The 19,839-nt window shown below is 40.5% G+C and overlaps 1 protein-coding gene across 12 annotated transcripts in view; it reads right to left on the reverse strand.

Moving 5' to 3' along the window:
- Nucleotides 1-19,839, reverse strand: part of ABLIM1 (actin binding LIM protein 1) — a 193,983-nt gene that overhangs the window by 34,629 nt on the left and 139,515 nt on the right. For 11 of the 12 annotated variants that reach the window (XM_069020088.1, XM_069020080.1, XM_069020087.1 and 8 more), the window contains 5 exons: nt 16,957-17,044; nt 11,868-11,926; nt 9,485-9,547; nt 2,817-2,894; nt 575-730 (listed from right to left, as the gene is read on the reverse strand). In XM_069020088.1, coding sequence (XP_068876189.1) covers nt 575-730; nt 2,817-2,894; nt 9,485-9,547; nt 11,868-11,926; nt 16,957-17,044 — 444 coding nt within the window. The remainder of the gene's footprint in view (nt 1-574; nt 731-2,816; nt 2,895-9,484; nt 9,548-11,867; nt 11,927-16,956; nt 17,045-19,839) is intronic. The other variant, XM_069020081.1, reaches the window with a different exon arrangement.

A 19,839-nucleotide genomic window follows, 5' to 3' on the forward strand; every position in this document is an offset into this window, starting at 1 on the left:
TGCTGCATGATACAAGAATCCTTAATAAATGCCAGCAGGTTAAAATGCGAGGCAGGAATGTCTATAACACGACTAACCTGCTTTCCCAGGTGGAAGAGCACTTCAGCCTGACACAGTTTTATCCAGTATGTCTGGCAAAGTGCTCTGGTGATATATACTTCCCTTCAGTATCTGGGAGATAAGTATCCTGCTGCTCTTAGTCCATAGAATATCATGGTATTCCTCCTATTCTCTTGTGAATATTGGTGCTGCACAGCACAGCAGCACATTGGCTTTTGCCTCACTTTCTGGACTTGGCCATTCCCAAAGATTAGGATACCCCTGGGAGTTACGAGGAAGCACACAGAGATAGCCTGCAAGCCTCCCCCCTGCCATTCCTCTGCTGGTGTTAGTGCAGGTGTCTAATCCTGCAGTTTCACACTGAGGCAGCACCATGAGTGTTCCCAGTACCCCCAGATCAGACAGACACAAAGCAGTGTGAACAGCAGCAGCAACCATCTCCAGGAGTGCGATGGGAAGCGAAGCGGGCTCTGGACGCAGCGCACAGAGGAATGAGGTGCTGGGGGGTCATTACCTCTCCAAGACTCTGTCTCTCCTGTCTGTCCTCGTAGGCGGAGGTGTAGAATGGCTCATAAGTAATTAGGTCTGGACGTTCAATGTCATAAATGGCCTTGACTTTGGGAATGGCTGCTAAATCCTTGTAATCAAGGATTTCATTGTCTACTTTTGCCTAAAGGTCAAAGACAGAAGACAAATTAACTTACAAAAATGCACTGGCAATTTCTGTTTTATACAATTTATGATTTTGTGTATTTGTTGTCACACTGTTGCTATGGAAACCCCTTTTAGGCACCCTACATGTGCAGTGAATGCTTCTTGTTCTTCTCCAGCAGGCCTCCTCTACAGCAGCTCACAGTGTTTCCACTTCTCTTAGGGAAGAAAGAACATGGCATATATAGATCTATTTACAAAAGTTTCTTATCCCCAGTAGTGAGCTGGAAACTTCAGCTCTGCAAATGACTCATTTTGTGGCCTCAGGCAAGTATTTTCACCTTTCTGCTCTTGTTTTCCCATATGTAAAATGGGTGATAACATCAATTTAGTTTGCAGATTACAGAGATTACAAAAGGATTTCATGCTGAAGACCACAGACAGATACTCAATTTATAACTGTGCACACAAGAGGAAACAGAACTTACTGGAAGGAAATAAAAAGACAAGGAGGACTGTCAGGACTGGGTTTTCAAACTCCCAAATGAAATTATTACATTACATTCCTCACTCATCCTATACCCAAGCTTCTGACTAAAGCATCCATTCCTTACCAGCTATATGGTGCAAGCATGGACTATTTTTTCCAATGAGACTGCAAGGAGATTTTGACTAGTTAAAAAAAGGAAGTAGGAAATAAATTCCAAAGTCAGCTGCACCCATTAGAGGGAGATAGAAAGAGGTCTTACAATCAGTTTAGATAATAATATATTTCTTTAGTTACAGAAAGACTTTAAAAGTTATCAGCATACTTTTTTACCTACCTTACTGAAATACACTGCTGACTAAAAGTGAAAGATACTCAAATTGTTTTCCAACACTTCTACTAGATACCTTATTTATTCATAATAGATTGCATAAGGGAACTCACATTCAGTTCTGTTCTTGCTGAGTGCTAGCACCTAGTAACTTCAGATTAACATGCATTTGCCTTCCTAAGGTCTCTAACAAACACTGGTCTTGGTGGTTCTTAAGCAATGCCTTAAACTAGAAACAATACAAAACATTTCCTGCTAGAGAAGAAAGGTTTGAAATAGTTAGGACAATCACTGTCTAAAAACAGAATCAAATCTGTTTAGCTTTTAATTACCAGATAAAACAAAATACCTTAAGCCATTTTAACCTTTAAAATATTTAGGTATATTAATATATGATGTAGTATTTTTACCACGGTCTGTTAATGAGCTGCAAATATGTCTGGATACTCTTAATCCAATATAAATTACTACAGATATTTTTGTAGACCCTGATCTAGGCTGCCACGTTGCTCTACAGATGGTGATTTTGAGCAGTAATTAAATTTCATAAACTACAGTTTATGAAGTTGATATTACCCACAGAATGGTAGTTCTCCAGGACATGCTTTGTCTTTTGATATCTGCAGTGTCAACACTTTCCACATATCAGCTTATTTTTGTGATTGTTGAAATCTACAGAAGAACTAGAGTTTAACTCAGGACGTGAGATTCATACTTTTGGACATTTTTCCTGCATTATTGTAACTGCCAAATTTCTGTGTTTTATTCTCTATTTTCATCTATATAATCTCAAGGTTATCTATAAAATCAGTGATTCAGCATTATGCTTAATAACAGTTTTGTCCTAAATTAAAAACACCTTTCCTTTCACAACCAAAAAATCTGACTTTCAAAATGGAAGGCGCTGGATCAGGCAGGCTTCTTTCAGTGTAGCTGATCCTGCTCCCCACATTCCCCAAGTGCAGAGAGCAGATCTCTCAAAAATTGTGTATCAAAGTGCACAGATCTCCTCACAAAATCCTTACAAAGTTTAATGACCCTTCTGCCCTCTGTCCCTCTTCACACCACCAAGTGACATCAAAAGATTTACTGTACCTTTCCAAGAGAAATGTGACCTGGAAAAGGCCTACCCTGCTCTTCAAATCCTGTAGTTATAAAAGCTACATGGCAACAGCTTTAACAATTTAAGCACTAAAACAAAGCATCCGTATAAAAGTGATTTATTTCAGCATAAGTAGTTCATGCAAGCAAAGGCTCAGCAGCTTATTCATCAGAAGGAATACTTACATAGATAGTGTGGCCTGGAGAGCCAGGTATACTGGAACCTGGTCTGGAATAAATGCTTTCTGATGATGTTCTTGTAGGCTGAAAAACAAAAGGGAACTTTTGAGAGCAATCTGAAGCCATTAACATTGGCAATTTTAACTGAAGAAATCTGCATACATCTTGAAAATAACTGAATTTAGGAAAAAATGTCAACACAAATGCAAGCATTCTGGCAAATTCCACAATATTGTGAGGCAAGTGGGCTTTATTTTTTTTTTTTATTTTTTTTTTTTTTTGGTAGGGGAAGGAGTGGTGTGAGAGGGGAAGAGGTTTTCTAAATCATACAGTGTAAAAGACTAGACTGACAACAATAATGAACAAAATCAAACAGCACCTGCCAGAGACACTGTAGGAGCCATACAAAGAACCATCCAGGATAGTCCTGCTGGTCATTTTAGCAACACATTAGTTCACAAACCACTGTAGGGATCAGCAGTCCAGCAGACAAAACCGTTGTGAGGAGCACAGCACACACGTTATCTCTTTCCACGTGTTCAATCCCTGGATTTCCATTAGGAATGAAATCATCAGAACTGAATTCAGCCTTCCTACATAGAAGGACCTGAAGTCCTTTGATTGGAGCTGTTCCCTACATCTGCAGCACAACCAAGATGCAGCAGGGAAGTCAAATGTTGACTGAAATGTCATGGTTCCTCACACTGCAAAAGTCATGATGTTTAATGACAATGTCCTGCAAACCAAAACTCATGAGAACACTCTCATCCCTGCAGAGCCAGAGCTGCTACATTCAGTACATTTTCCAACACTTTGTCAGGACTAAATAGACACTGATGCCCTGGAGGAAGTTTTGTGAGAGGAGACAAAATAACTGATGACCAGGATGTGGGGATCCTGAAAACCTGATGCATTTGAAAAGTATTCTATTTGATCCAAAGTCACCCTGGCTGTTTTGAAGATTACTCCTAAACTTGGCACGCAGCAGACACACAAAGGTAGTCAACCATATCCCAGTTGCAACTGAGAAACCATGAACAGTTTTTGCTGCCTCATTGACTGCAAAGAACCAAATCCCATCACAAAGCCTGGTGCTAGCAGATGACTCTGATGACACCAGTGCAGTGGGATACTTCCAAGTCACTTAAAATTAAATCCTGGTAACAGCCCTTACCTCATCAGCTTGTGACATTAGGCCCCCTGGACTAAGGGACCTTCAGGCACACCTGAAGAGAAACAAGGCTTGACAGCCTGGCTCACTGTTTCTTAGGAAATACTGGAGTGAGCACAAAAAGGCTACTGGACCTATCTAATCTCTCAGCATACATTTCCTGAAGAACCCTTCAATTGACCCCAGAGACTTTCTACTTTTAATTTCAAAGCCAGAGAAGCAATTGGAACCATCTGTATATAAAATGCTGAAAACTAGTCATGGATCATACAGCGGGCTTTCTCTGACTTTGCTTTTGAAAATGAAGTCACCACATTCAGGGAGAGTTAGAGAAACAAAAGGCTTCAAATATGTTCCACCAAAAAATGTAAGATTTGGATCAAACAGAGAGCAGATGTAGCTGTGGACTGATACCTTCACAAATCCTCTCCAGAGCATGTTTGAGAACACTTTCTCAGCTGGACCTTTACATGTTTCTTTGCTTTTCACTCTGTAGCTGCAAATTCCTACATCTCAAAAGGGAACAGAAATTTCTCATCTGCCCTTAAGCTCCTCCCAAACCAAAAAACCCAACAACCAAGCACTTGTTTCATGGAAATGTTACAAGAATTGAGCTGGAAAAATCTAGCTGCTGTTGAGAAACACTTTATTCTCCCTTCCATTCTTCCATTTCACTCTGTTTGAGTGGAGACACATGTCACATGTTGCTGCAGTTACTATGGAAAGCAACTGTTTTCATTACAACATAGGGAACAGTATGAAGTACTTGAGGTACTGTTAGGGGTTTTTCTGTTACCTTTGGCTTTTGGCAGACATACTTTGAGAGTTTAGTCTGCTCAATTTTCCCTGTTGTAGGAAAACAAGTGTTAGAGGCAGTTATGGCTTATTCCCACTTGGCAGGCCCTTTGGATCTTTTATAATTGCCTCAGAAAACAAGGAATTCTCAGTCCTTGCTCCACCTCCTTAGACTTATCTCTTATTGTCACTGCTAAAAATCTTATCATTTAAGGAAAATTCACTTGCATTTATCACTTCAGTGAATTCATTAGTTAGGTACATTAAGAAGATAGTTTCAGCCATATCCTGATAATAAATTTCTTAGGTGCTCTTAGCCCTGGAGTACAGGAGGAGTTGTCAGATGGACTGGTAAGTTGTAGCACCTGTTCTTCATTTCCTCACTGTGTTTCTGTTCCAAGTTCCTCTTTACCATCCCATTAACAAGGGCATGAGCCAGATATGACACCCTTTAAACCAGTTTTCTATTTTCTGTAATTCTTTCTGCGTACATCAATTTTACCTTCTGCCTACTGCAAAGCTCCCTGCTGCCTGGGCAGGACGCCCTGCTGCCAGCCACGGCCTGAGCACACACTGCTCCTTTCCTGAGGAGCTGAATCCAAGCAGACCTGGAACTCTGAGGCTCCTCTAGCAGCTCCCAGGCCTGTACCTTGCTTATGTCTAAACATACCCTTGAAGACAGTGCATGAGAAGGACTCGTACATCTACTCTCACCCTTCCTGCCTCACTTTGCCCTATTTCTTATTTTGAGTTACCCAGGCTGTTTCCATCACAGATGGCTCTTTCCTACTCTGCTTCTTCCCATATGGTCTGGAATCCTTCACAGCATTGCACTTTCCCCTAAAGACAATTGCATTGCACTTAAAAACATTCATGCTGCTTGCTTTAACAAACCAAAGATTCCTTGATATAAGCTGTTCCTCTGGCATACTTTTAGTTGCTATGGTTGGCTCCTCTCCTAAGAGACCTGTAATAGCTCCCATTTGAAAATCTGTGACCTGGTATGGCTTTTATTAGATAGAATGTTCCACTTTCATCCCTGACCCTGTGTAACACCATTGTGACTCTGTATCTTAAACAGGTGGCAAGAGACACACTGGAGGTCAAGTTCTCTATTGATGTACCTGCACTGGGGTGCAAATTCCACCTTAGAGGGGAGCTGATCAGAGCACAGCTAAAACAGGAATAGGAATGGCTCTGATGTAACCTTTAACATTGGAGATGCAGAGATAACATGAGAGCATCTCTTTCACACGTTGTTCAAAGAAAACAGGTGAAGAAAAAGGGCACAATATTTAATATGAATGCAATAATTTAGAGGTATTTACTTCCATCACAATAGTCCTGTAACACTTGTCCTACACTCCCAGCAACAAAACAAGTTAAGCTGCCTTACTTCTTCTACAAACCGATCTGAAACATTTTTTACATGATCTTTTCCATGAAGGATTCAAATACAGCTTTATATAAAGCCATCTTTGTGCAGAGAAATTTAAAGGAAATTTCTATGAAGAGCTAATAATTTTTTTCTTTTCTGGTGGTACATGGCTTCTCCACATTTTCTGACAGTAGAAGAGTCATCGCTTTTTTCCTTTCCTCTTCCCCGCAAATGGATGTAACAGTAGTAAATATATCAATACAGGATGTCTGTACCAAATACAGAAAGTCTATGAAGTATATGAAAAAAAAATCAATAGAAATTGAGTCAAGTAAAATTCATGCATGTCATTAAAGGAGCCAAAGGAAAAAAAAGATCACAAAGCATCTAAAGTATTTGCAAGGCTTCTCAGTATTTCCCACTTTATCACAGACTTCTTATTTTCATGTTTTTGTTCTTCATTCCATGCATTTGCCTTCAACACAGAAGTTCTTTACCAGTTTAATTTGCAGACTGATAGAGGTAATACCAACTGTCATGCTCATCCTCTTAGGTTCACCGTGAATTGAGTGCTCAGTTATCACATCACCCATGCAGATGCCCCAAACTGATTAACTTGATATTTTAATATTAGACTACAATGCTTAAGATGTTCATCTGCATTTACCCCTGTTTATCATGTCATCATGCATGGTATATCATCTAAATAAATAACTTCTTAAAAAAATAAAAGAATCCCCACTAGAGCCATTCACATCATCCAGGTGCTGCTACAATGTGGTGGCTCTGGCATTCTCAAGTACAGATGTTCAGCATCATGCTCTGTAAAAACTTACAGGTGCAGGCAACCAGATCAAAACTGATCCCAAGAACATCTGGCCAAATGGATGCACTATCGTTTAACAAAGGCATCGTCACCATTTACAGTACCTGCCTTAATTTTTTGATAGAGTTCATTATGCAAGGCGGTGATAATAGCTGCAGAAGAATGAATATGTTTTCACTTAATAACATTTAACATTAGCGCTTAAGCAAATTCTCTAAACCTCAGAAGCTACTTTAAGTGAAGCATATTTATAAATAAACTAATAGAAGATTAGGATGGAATTTCTTCTACTGGGCAGACTTTCCAACAGTAAGGGATTTGACTTTTTTAGTACAACACTTGTTACACTATCTGCTCTATCAATTGGGAGGTTTTACAGTTAATTAGGATTTGGAACCAGGGTTCATAAAGTATGGATTTCCTATGGATTTTTGTAATTTTTAGTGGCTGTACAACACCAACAAAACCCCTCAATGTCAGCACTCTTTATGCCTCTCTGCTGGTTTAACTGTACCCTTCTCCTTACAAGAGTGTTTCCTTCAAATGCATGCATTCCTTATTTCTCTGCACTAAATATGCATCAAGACAAAACTAGTGAAAAGGTTAAGTTCAAATTCACACAGACACAGATATTAATAGGTTACAACTATTTTTTCTTTCCCTTCTGGACACAAAGGCCAGAAGAGAGAATGAATTTTCAGCACATAATGACTGAAGGTATGTTGGTACCAAAAAAACTTCTACAATACTACTCATGCAAACTTAGCCTTCATCAAGAGCAAGTTAAGTGGGAAGAACAAGAAAATAAAGTGGGAAGTCCAGAACACACTGAATTCAACACAAGCTTCTCAGAGAATTCAGAGGATTTCACCTAACCATTTTCAAACTACAATTTTCATGTAGATTCAAGGCCCACTTTTATAGCAACAGCAATGACAGTACCTTTGTGTCTACTCTGTAGAGAAAGCCTTGAAGCCAAAATCTGCCTTGAGTTACACTTTGTAGAACCAACATGTAAGTCTAAAGAGAATTTAGTACTGACCAGATTTACACAAGAGGATATTCATCTCACCCTAAGCTATTTGTATTCTACACCGTCTACAAAGTAAGAAGCAGAACATACCTTTATTTTAATGTGGGCTGCTCCTATTTTGCCCTGCATATTTTTCCAATACATTGAATAGGATTTGTTTTTTTAATCCTAAGGCTCCTGGATTTCAACACTGGAAACTCAGACTCGTGCATGCTAAGCTAAATGCAAAAGGTCACTACACTGGCCTAAAAGATGAGTGATATGGCCCACAGTTTGCTGTTCTCAGACTCCAACATTTTATTCCATAAAGCTTAGGACTGAAGAGACACTGCTCTCCTTAGGAGGGCTGATAACACATCTTTATGCTGCATTTTCTTGATACACAGATCTGTAGCCAACAGAGAGAGAGGTGTTCAAGAGTAGTTAAGTAACTAAACTGCTGTGCAGGACAAAGGGTAGAGGGCTTGCGCTAACCCTCACTGAATCACAGCTTTGGGTTCCACCATCCAACCCCATCCTGCAGGCTGGATCTAACACAGACACCCTGCCCTGGCTGACATATGGCTGCATCTACTCTGCCATTAGAGATGTGAAGGCTGCACAAACCAACACCAAGGAAATCCAGTGGCACGGGCTCTCAGCCTGTCTGCCTGCTGCCAGCCTGGACCAGGTCCACACCAGTGCGCTCTGACTTCATCACCAGGTGAAAACTACCTCAGGTGCACCTGCATCAGCACAGCCACACGTCCCACAGCAGATACAACCAACAAATAAACACTGCCCTGAAGGAGAAGAAGTGGAAGTGGGTGGTGTTTGTAGGTGCAAAGCAAACTCAGTAAAATCTGAAAGTAGAAAGCTACTCCAGGGTCGAGAGGACAGAGAGGACCTTGCAACTCACATGTGGATGTGCACCAGATTAGAGAGGCAAATGCACTCAGGCAGCACATAGAATATATCCAAACCTGGGATTTTGTAAGCATTTTCTCAACTAAAGTATTCATGGGTGGTTGGTCAATATAAACAAAAAAGGAAGTGACTTAACTGATGGCATTTTTTTTTTCTAAAAACGTAAGTCATTCTTCATGGAAAACTATTTCTTTTTAACCATCACTTTAAAGTCAGATATTTTTCACCATTTTAATTTGCTTCATATTTTCTCTCTAATTTTTTTGTTTCAGAAGGAAAACTTTCTGGAATACTGCAAGACCAATACTACAGCCCCCAAAAGCTCATCTGAATCTAAAATAAAAAAGTTAATTTTAAGCATTTCATTAAACAAAATAAAAAATGTGAGAATTAACAAGCAACACTGAAACAAGTGATGCAAAATACAGCGTCAGTGCCCATGGTGGCAAGTGATAGCAGGAAAGCTGTGTGGCAGGAGTAGTAGCAAGCGCAGCAAATGACAATAATGAAGAATCTTCTCAGTAAAGAAGATCATTATCAACACTATGAAAACACAACAGCAAACCTCTGCAGAGCGTGGCCTGCGCAGAACCAGACTCTTTGGATAAAAGAACTCAGATGAGGAATGCTGTCATGAAACACAAAAGGGAAAAATGAGTGAAAAGGAAAGCAGTTTCCCCAGTTCAGTGGTTAAGCTCTTTTTTCAATCAAGTTATTATCATCTACTTGTGTTATAATATCTGTTACTTACTGACTGCTGCAGAATCACAAACAGCCAGACAGTTGTAAATAAACACCTAAACAATATATATTTTTGTAACATGCATATGGTTGCTTTGTTTTCTGTTTGTTTGGTCTTTGTAAACTTCCACAAATGTCCGTAGGGAAAAGATCTAAAGCAACCATTGCTTTTATGAACTCCCTCTCAGATCCTGACCAGCTCGAATGCTGATTAGTTTATATCACAATTCAGTTACTGAGAGAAAATAGAACTTGCTGAAAACTTCTGAAGTGACTTCAGTGATAAAAGGGCTTTTTGTTTTCTCTTGTTCTATAGGGAAAGGAAACCCAGCAAGCAAATAGGCAATGGCACTGGCTTTTTGCAGAACCACCAGAAAATCTAGGCCTGACCCTGAATAAAAAACTGAAATTCAATCAAAGTACAGATCCCAATTTAGTGCTGACATGCTCAAATAGCACACAGTTCCCCCAGTTGTGTTTGTTTCTGTACCTACCTGTTTGCTACTGCCTTCATTTGGGTCAACAAGATGAAGCACATGTCAAAGTCATCAAAGTGAACTCCAGCTGATTTTAGAATAAGGTGTCTGACTTTGCACCAGAGCAGACAGAGACTATCTATGATGTACCATAGAAGCTAAAAATGGTGCATCTCTCAGCCAGCTTCAGTATGGTGCATTTATCAATGCCTTTTAAGGACATATTAAACCTCTGCCTAGAAGCTCTCCTCCAGGAGCATGGTCCTGCCAGACAGCTGTGCTGTGACATTGTTCAGATGCTCCCTCAATGCCTTCTTGAGCTTCACTTCATCTTCCTGCAAAAACTCACTTAGGCAAAGCCTTGCAGGTGAGTGAATCCATTTACTTCTCTCACTTCAATTAAAATTAGCTGGGGGGGGAAAATGCTGATGAAAAGGGAAATACTTGAAGAGGACTAGAGCCATTTCCATGGGGAATGGAAATAAGCCAACTGATTTATAAGGTCAGCTGGAGAAGGCTAATAAGGGCCACAGTGTAGTCAGGAGTGCTTTGATAAGACTCCTGGGTCCAAGTGAAAGGGAAGTATTGTACTGAAACCAAGTACTAGAAGGCACAAGCATTCTGACACTTAAGCATGGCCAAAATACTGTCTTACATTTACACTGTTAAATGAGGAAGAAAATCCAGTCTGGCATCATTTTCTGTTTTCTTACAAAAAGTCAGGACAGAACAATGTGTGAATGCTGGATGGTACCTGCACTGAGGTTTGGCCATTCTAGACCACAGGACCAGTTATGTTTTTGCCCACACTAACATGAACCCTGCTCAACAAGAATTTATCTGCACATTACCTATGACCATAATAAATTCTCTGGGGGGGATGTTTTACAGATCAGTGTACTGGAATAAATGCTAAAGGATGTGGCTTCCTGTGAATGAGACACACATAGAATACAACCCACAGGATGTCGTAGGTATCTTCATACCAGTACCTCTTAGTTTCCTTATCTGAAAGACAATTTATTCGTATGCAGTCTCCAATATTAATATCCTGGCAAATTAGCAAAATTCAAGGGACATCAAAAAGAGAAAATTGTCCAGAGGATGAATCAGTGAATAAGGGCTTAGAATTGCCTGGTTCATGCAAAAAGCCAGGCTCTAGCATTTATCAGTGCAGCATTATTGTCACTGAGGGTTTGACCCAGAAAGGTTGTCTGAATATGTTGATGTGACTTCAAGGATAACTGTGGCTCTTTTTGGCATTCAAATCAGGATCACTTTAGGTTGAGGCGTACTTGGATGGCAAAGAAAGAAGAGTTCATCTTGTCTAAATGCTGCAAATAACCACGCAGAACAGGGGATAACTATAGAGCAATTACACAGATGTGCAAAACCACTAAAATATATGATAGCATTTGCCCTGTTCATATCTTCTCCTTAAGAGTCTCTCTCACAACAACTGAGATATGAAATGAAGTGTCTTAGATACTTGGCCACGTCTGTATGTCAGTAAATGACACTATCTTTAAGGCAGTGCACTGAGACAGGTATGTGAAGGTGGTAAGCCTAAAAATCAGAGCAATACCTCTGAAGTGCCTCCACTGTATATTCTGCCAGAGTTGTGACAGCTATGCGAAAAAAACATGGAAAAAGTCACTCTTTTAAAAACAACATTCAATTACTGTGTGTGCAAAATGTATGGTGTGTCATTGAGCCATGAGTTCAGCTTACCCGGAGCTTCTCTTCAGTCTTAGTGGATTGCTTACAGTCGGGATGCCAGACAGTGGAACCTGAGGGAGGAAAAACACATCTTTATTCAGAGCAAAGCAGATGACTTCTGGTCATGACAAGTCAGTTATTAAAGAGAATCTCTTCATTGCATCAGATGGTGAATCTGTATGAACTATGAGAGTATTCACATTAAAGTCTAGCTCATGGGAAATACAAGGGAAACAAAAAAGTATTCAAATCCTTGGTGTATCTTCAGCTTTGTCCTGAGGCTGTCAAAGCACTTTGCACACATTCTTAATTAAAACTCAAGCAGCCTCAAGCAGCAACAGAGTCAGTGAGCACCAGCTGGAGGAACTGAAAGAGAGAGGGTTCCTCTGGCAGGATGGAGGGTAAGAGCAAAGGAACTGGGCCATGGCTACCTGATCTGTTCTCCCCTTACGTACTGCCCTGCACCGAGAAAGGAAGTTCTGATGATAAGTCGATTGAGCAATAGGTGTCATACTCAGTTACAGTAAAGTGCTACTCAGATCACATCCTCCCTCAAGCAAAATGAAAAGCAAAATTTAAAAATTCATAGTGCAAGAGCCAGGGCTGTGTGTGACCCACTGGCAGTGGGTGAGAGGCCAGGATGACAGGTGGTGCAAAGCAGCATGTGAGAGAGCCTCTTCCTGGATCCCAGCACACCGTACCTGCCATTGGCACACACTGCACTTCTACCCCGTGCTCTGATGTGTGGCACTGGTGTTTCCACATGGCCTATTCCAGCTATGCATTCTACTAAAAAAGTCAAGTCCTCTGCTGTTTGTTTCCCAATATATGAGATTCTTTCTTATGCTGTAAAGTAGGAATAGCCTGCTGTCCTCAAGGACTGAGCAATGTCAGGGGCAAGGAGAATTTCCATCCCATTTCAGCCATCCTTTGGAACAGAGTGTAAACTGTGGTCACTACTGGAAAGCTGCTGGCAGGTATTGGCCAAGTTGAAACAGAGCAGAAACTAACACTGATTTTTAACACTGACTGCAGCTGCAGTCAAATTCATCCTTCATTCCAGTCACCACAAAGCCAATCCAGAGCCCTGACTATCTGCAGGGGGGAGCATCACCTCTTCACTCTGTCCACAAAGAAACCAAACAGAGCCAAGTCCAGATCTCCTGCTGGTGACTATTAGCTCAAGAGCAGCCAGAGGAAACCCACCCTCAGAGCCCAGGAGAAGGATGGGTCAGGGCCCCAGGAAACTTTCTTCTAACAAGCCCTTACATGGCTTGGTACAGAAGTAAAGACCAGCAGGAATCATCTCACTTCCCAGCAGTATGCAGCACAGTCATCATCAGGAGACAGGACAGAATGCTGTGACTCTGGATCAAGGGTCTGAGATGTTTGGCTGTGAGTCTAAGCCGAGGAAGAAGAAACTGTGCATTTGGCAGAGGGAAACCACCAGACAACAGGGGAGGTGCACCAACAGCCTTCTCTGTAAACAAACAGCAGCCTCAGAGCCAGGACCCCACAGAGCCTGCGAGATCAGGAGGGAGCCATGCCCTGTCCATGCAGGAGGAAGAAAGTTCAGGTTGTAAGGCTGTAAGTTCATGTTAAAAGAAGTGATCTGAGTAGTACTTCTCTGAATATGACACCTATTGCTCAAGGATGATCTAAGACTCAGAAGATTTTGGTTCAAGTCTCAAATCCAGCTCTGAGCTTCCTTCCTGTGTGGCCCTGAGAAAAATAATCCCTATTCCTCTGGACCTCACTGTTAGCTTAATGATAGGAGTTGATGATCTCAGGGGTCTTTCCAACCTTAACAATTCTGTGATTCTTTTCTATTAAACTTTCCCTACCATCAAAGAGAAAGCTATCACAGTATTTGGGGCAGTATTTATCACAAACTGGCACAATTTTAGGGACACTCTGTGAGAATGCTGAAAGTGAACAAGAAATGCAGGATGCCATTTTCATGGTGAAACTTAGCTAAGGGTTGTGGGTTTTCTTTCACAAAATGATAAGAGATTTGAAAGATGTGACATTTATAAATCCTAATCAGACACAGCAGGCTTAAGAAGTTAAATGGAAATATTTGTTGTGATCTTGAACTCCGAGCCACCTATATTTTGTAGATACTATTCATCCAAACATGCCAATCTGTGGGAAACAGAGAAGAAGAAACTTCCACAGGCATTAAGGAATTTGATTTACAGCCCAGGATTGATTTACAGCCCAGGCTGATGTAGTAGCAAAGCTATACAGACTTTAAACAGAAGAATTATAAACCTAGGTTTCTATAGGTATAAGTAAGAAAATGTATTGGGTAATATGGTGAAGGGTTTTTAAGTATAGTAATGTGATTTTATAGTTCAAGTTAAGAATTTAGATGTTATAATAGAAGTATATGTGTGCATGTGAGCTAGCAAGTTATTGGTTGTGGAACAGACACAATGCAGTAAAAAGTACCAAAGGTGATAGGTTATGAAGTCAAAACAAAGTTTCATGTTAATTGCTTATTGGATGAAGAAGTTATAAATTGCCATGTAACTCTGAAACTCATGACTGACTGCAGTTATGGTGATGTGTTACTAAATCACGGCCTTTGAGACCAATCTATTTTGAAATGCTTTTAAGGGTGCAAGTTCCCAAGCTGCATCACTCCTCTCTTTTACTGCTGGGAACAGTTCAGCAAATGGTGATTATTCCCATTCTTAACATATGTATGTTTGCTCACCTGGCAAACACCAACTAGCATGCTCATTTATTCAGCTTTATGCTTTGCACATACCATTATTTCAACATCAGCATCCCTCTAAATACTGGGCAATCATAGCTCAGCAACAGCCTTCTGGGGAAGCCCATATAATAATGTATTACCAGGAAGTCAGTGGGAAAGAGGCAGTTTCTGGTGCTGCTTCCTTTTCATTTTCATCTGTTGGAGGAGTGCCAAGCCAGAGTGCTTCTGCTAGCATTATTCCAACCATCCCTAACATAGAAAGCCCCAAGACAGACAGCTTGTTTGTCCATGTTCTCCTTTTGCAGGTTTCCCACACATTTCTAATACAAGTTTCTACCACAATCCTGCCAGGCTCCTCTATTATACAAAGCAATACCAAGACTGTGCTTTCATATCCTAGGGAGAGGACAATTAGAAGTGAGATGGAAGCCGCCTATTTTCATATATTTTATCAACAACTGATTTTTGTTCTAGCTTTATTGTTGTGATGTTGTATTTTTATTTCAGAGAAATGCTTGGAATGCTGTTATTCTGCACCCTAGGGTCAGTGATTTGGATGGAGTCAGGGTATGCATTTCAGCTGAGAGCTTTGCACAGGAAAAGCTTTTAGGTCTTCACTCTTGCAAGCACACTGAATTAAGCAAGGAAAGCTTTGGCAGGACAGTCTGGAGCACACTCAGCAATTACATTATTTAGTCAGAAAGCAGCTTATGAACGATAAAGCAATGCAATTTGAGGTGCCCCTCCCTTGAGACAGAGTAAACACAAGGAACATTGATTCATAATCACAGAAAGAGAAATACATTGAGAACAGCAGATCAAGCAGCCAGATTTCTCTCCTCTCCTCTTTCATATCACCTGAACTTGTCCAGGATAAAGTCCTGCCTAGTTTAAGTAGAAGTGATACCTTCTGTCTCATTTTGATCTGCAGAAATTTACACCAAAGCCTGCTCAATCAACCCAAAATCCCACTCTCTGCTAGACTGGTGCAAATGGCACCAGTTGGAAATGGCTGTTATTAATTAATGACAGCAAAGGACAAACTGATGCTCATCTTGAACTCTGCCTGTACTTTATCACACCATGATGTGAGGAAACTAAGATATGCCAGATGCTCTAACTGCTGCTTTCAAATTAGTCCTCCCAATTTGCCATCAGAAAGCAGCACCTCCCACCCAGCCCTCTTCCAGCCTCTCCCTGCTCCTGCAATGCAGAGCTGCTACACAATTTCACATCCCGTTCTGTGCACAGCTGGAATAAGATGACTGAGGTATAAGGTCAGTGAGAGATGAGAGAGGGACTGCAAGGAAGGACAAACTACAAAATAAAACAAGCTAGCTTCAAAGGAATGCCTTAACAATATTATCTTATTTTGGAACTCCTCCAGCAAGAACCTCTCCTCAGGATTTCAAGAGATGGCTGTTACCACACTTTCATAATTTTTTCCCTATTCTTCTACATTCCTTTCAAGTACATCAAGTTTTCTAACCTAAGTGCAATATATAAAATCACAATATGTATCTGCCTTTTTCACTTTTATTTCTGGCTTACATAAATGGGTATTATACATCCTTCTACCAACAGTAATACTACAGCAAGTAATTAAAATAATTCAATAGTTAGTATGCTACCCTCTCAGAGAGTAGGTGGGATTCAGATCAAGGCTACTTTTAATCAAAGAAAAGAGCATATTCTTTTTTATGTGAAAAGATCATGAAAAAAACAAGCCTGGCAATTCTTGGGAGCACTAGACTGTTAACAAGAAAGGGGATATAAAAATAAACGTACAAGAAAGAGGTGACTATAGAAAGATATAAAAATAAAGTAAATGGGAATAAAGAGAGAGATGTGACCAGATAAAAGGGAAGTAGCAAGGGAAGCAAATATGATTAAGAACCAGAGGAGAGACTCTGTCAATGTGCATAAAGAATGAGGTTGACATGGTTCAAAACAAACTCACTGCAGCTTCTGGAAGATTTTCCCTTGCCTTTTACAGTTTGGAGTGTGGTCCAGAAGAGCAGAGAAACTGATCAGCAGAAATCAGGGGAAATCCCTTCACTTTGTCTGGTATCTCATACACCATTCTGGGGCTAAGTCATCCATGAGATGCCAAATTCAGAGGCATCTCACGGATAAATACATTTCATTTTTTAGCAAGCACAGGCTGCCTCAGCAAGGGTGCAGAGTCCCTGCAGAGCCAGTTATGGCCACCTAATAGAGCAAAAAAGAATCAAGTGAAAAAATATGAGAACACTACTGAAGACAGAATGACTGTAGTCCTCCTTAGCCATATTACATGGGGAGGGTTTATATCCTGAGGTCTGTGACAGAAAAATCACGTCTGATTTTCTTGTTTTGGAATGGAGATATCCTTACCTTGCAGATACATTTCTTCTCCTTCTGTGAACATTTGGTTGCATCTGCTGCATCGTGCACAGCTTGGATGATAATGCTTGTCACCTGCCTACACAAAAACAAAAAAGGGACATGAGGGACAAATGCATTGCACTGCTTGTGAGCACTCATCATTTGCTGACTGACCATTGTCCTTTTTCTTCTAGTTCACCTGTTATGATACAACACTGCCCTCATGATGTGACAGTAGCACGGAGAATGTAAGCTCTGCCACATTGCTTCAGTCCTGAGGTCTATCCTGTCCTCAACGGAGGCCAGAAGTGACTGCTTGGGGAAAAGTCTGCAAGAGGAAAGGCAATACAGATCAGCCCTTCCTCTTCACACCTTCCCACCCAAGTAATCAGTGTCTTCCTGGCCAGGAGCTACATCATAATGTATCTGTTCCCCAAGATTTGACAAACACCTTTTTAAATCTTCATCATTCTAACAGTCCAAGGCAATGAATGTCACACTGCAGTTAATTTGTGTAAACCTGCTACCTCCTCATTTTGCCAAACAACACATTTTTCTCGATCCATTGTTAAGGAAGGTTTTAGTCAATGAATGAGTTTTCAACCTGCCATTTCATTCCTTGGCCTTCTTCCCTACACTGCTGATATGGGCGTTAGTGGAGAGAGCTTTCCAGAGCCACTTCTGGGACCATTAATTCAATTCACAGATGCCTGACTTCAGAAGCTACACCAGCACAGACAGCTTGAGCTGAATTTGTACTGATGCAAAAGGTCCTAAGTACCCTAGATCCTGTTTCCCAAATCCAAATCCACTGAGTCATTCATTCTCTTAAATACATTGATACCCATAATAGGTAAAGCTGATCAGATTTCAGGACTATAAGGACAGGAAAGATCAAGGCACAAATATTAATGCAATTTCTTCTTCTTAGGAGAAGCAATCAGTGCATTAGCTTCCTCACATCATAAACTAAGCACACAATATCCACATCAGGGTTTTAAACAGAAAAAGAATTAATCCTAGAAAATGACCCTTCATAGTGACAAGTAAAGAATTCTAAAAGTCTTTAAATTTGTATCTGGCTTTACAAACCAATTAACCTCAACTCCTTTTTCACAAATATTCCCCATCCACTGAGATGTTATATGCACAGAGTACCTGTTTACTCTAGAGCTGACTTGTAAAATGTCATCAAAAGCATTTCCTACCTCATTATACTTAAGACTGTAACATTAATAAATCCAACCTTTCCATTTGTCTATTGAGAAGAATAATAACATTTTTTTGGTTCACATTTGACATTCATCACACAGGCTTTCTATTTAAAAGTATTTATAAGAGATGATGAAGTACATGGATTAAAGTACCTGACAGCTACCAGAAAACCAGCTCTACCACCCAGCTCTTCTACAGGTAAAGTTGCACCATTCAGTTTGAACAACTCCCATCCAGGAATTTCAGCAATACAAGTCCACAGAAGACGACTCAATGTGCTGTTAGTTTAGTTATATATTTTACTGTTCAGTTGCAAAAAACCTGCACTTCTCTTAATCAGATCCTGCATTTACTGTTGATTCTTGCTCTTTAGGGGCAAAATCCACCAAACAGAGAGAGTAATGGGATTTAGGGGTTTTTAGTACAGCAGATTTAGAGCCATCAGGCAAAAGAGGGTCTCTTCTAAAAGGGAAAATGAAAAGTCACTAGAAAATATGTTTACTCAAGGAAGAAAAGCTAATGAGGGAGAAGATGCAGAACTGATGTTTGACTTGCAGCAACAAAGCCAATATTGAACTGAGAGAGAAAAACACAGTTAATGCTCATTTTCTATCATTTTCCTTACTGGCTGTCTTCTTCATCTCTGACTCTCCCTAGCAATTATTTAACCTCTGAGATGTCCCACTAGTTTAATTCAAGACTGGAATTTATAGGATAAAGAAATCCAGAATTCATCACATTATTATGCGTAGACCTGTGGCTTCTCTGAAGTTTCATTTTCCTGGACAAACTTCTGATAAGCTACTGTCAAGGGAATATAGTTTAAACCATGTACACCTGCCTCTTCAATACAGCCAAAGGGATGGATTTCAAGTTTATCAGGTCTTTCCCCGAGACTGAAACAACTGGCCAAATTTTAGCCTGGTGTGAGTGATGATGAATGAACACCACACCCCAGATAACACAACCCTGCAAAGTCGAAGTGCGAACACACCCTGCACTGGAGAGGTTTTGGGGAAGTCACATACCAGAGCAGCTGCAGTTGTTGTTGTTAAACACTTCCAAAACAGTTTGAGTTTTCTGCCTCTGTAGTGTTTCTACAACTCATGAGTGGGATCCTTTCTACAGTGAGTATCTGCTGGAAAACATTCTGAATCTCATCTAATTCAGGACTCATCTTGCTGTGCCTGACTTGCTGTGATCATCTGGGAAAATGGTTGCTAAAAATCAGTCATTTATAATGCATTAGGAAAACCTTTTGCATCAGCAAGTCAGTGTAATATTCACACTTCTTAGACATCTGCTTTTGCCCTTTTAGGGCTACTAAACCCTCATTCAGTATGTTCAGTGTGCAGCTTCCTGGGATCTTATGCTACTGTGCTGTGCATTAAAAGGTTTGCATCTCAATCCTCATGGCAGTAAGAGGTAACATTGATTAAGTGCACATTTGCCCCAAACATTCTTCAGTCAAGGTGAGAGAGGGTTAAAGGCTTTTTTCTTCTCACTATACTGAGTTCTCCTTGCCCCTTCCCAAGTTCACACCCAGAAATCCTTTGCAGTTCTCTGTGCCATGCAGCCACTGGGTTATACACTGCTTATACTCCCTTCTGAATTATTTCACTTTGGTTGAGTTGTCGGGACCATCCAAACCACCAAGTACAAACTGTGACCCATATC

The sequence above is a fragment of the Aphelocoma coerulescens genome, chromosome 6, assembly GCF_041296385.1.
Source record: "Aphelocoma coerulescens isolate FSJ_1873_10779 chromosome 6, UR_Acoe_1.0, whole genome shotgun sequence".
Classification (NCBI taxonomy): domain Eukaryota; kingdom Metazoa; phylum Chordata; class Aves; order Passeriformes; family Corvidae; genus Aphelocoma; species Aphelocoma coerulescens.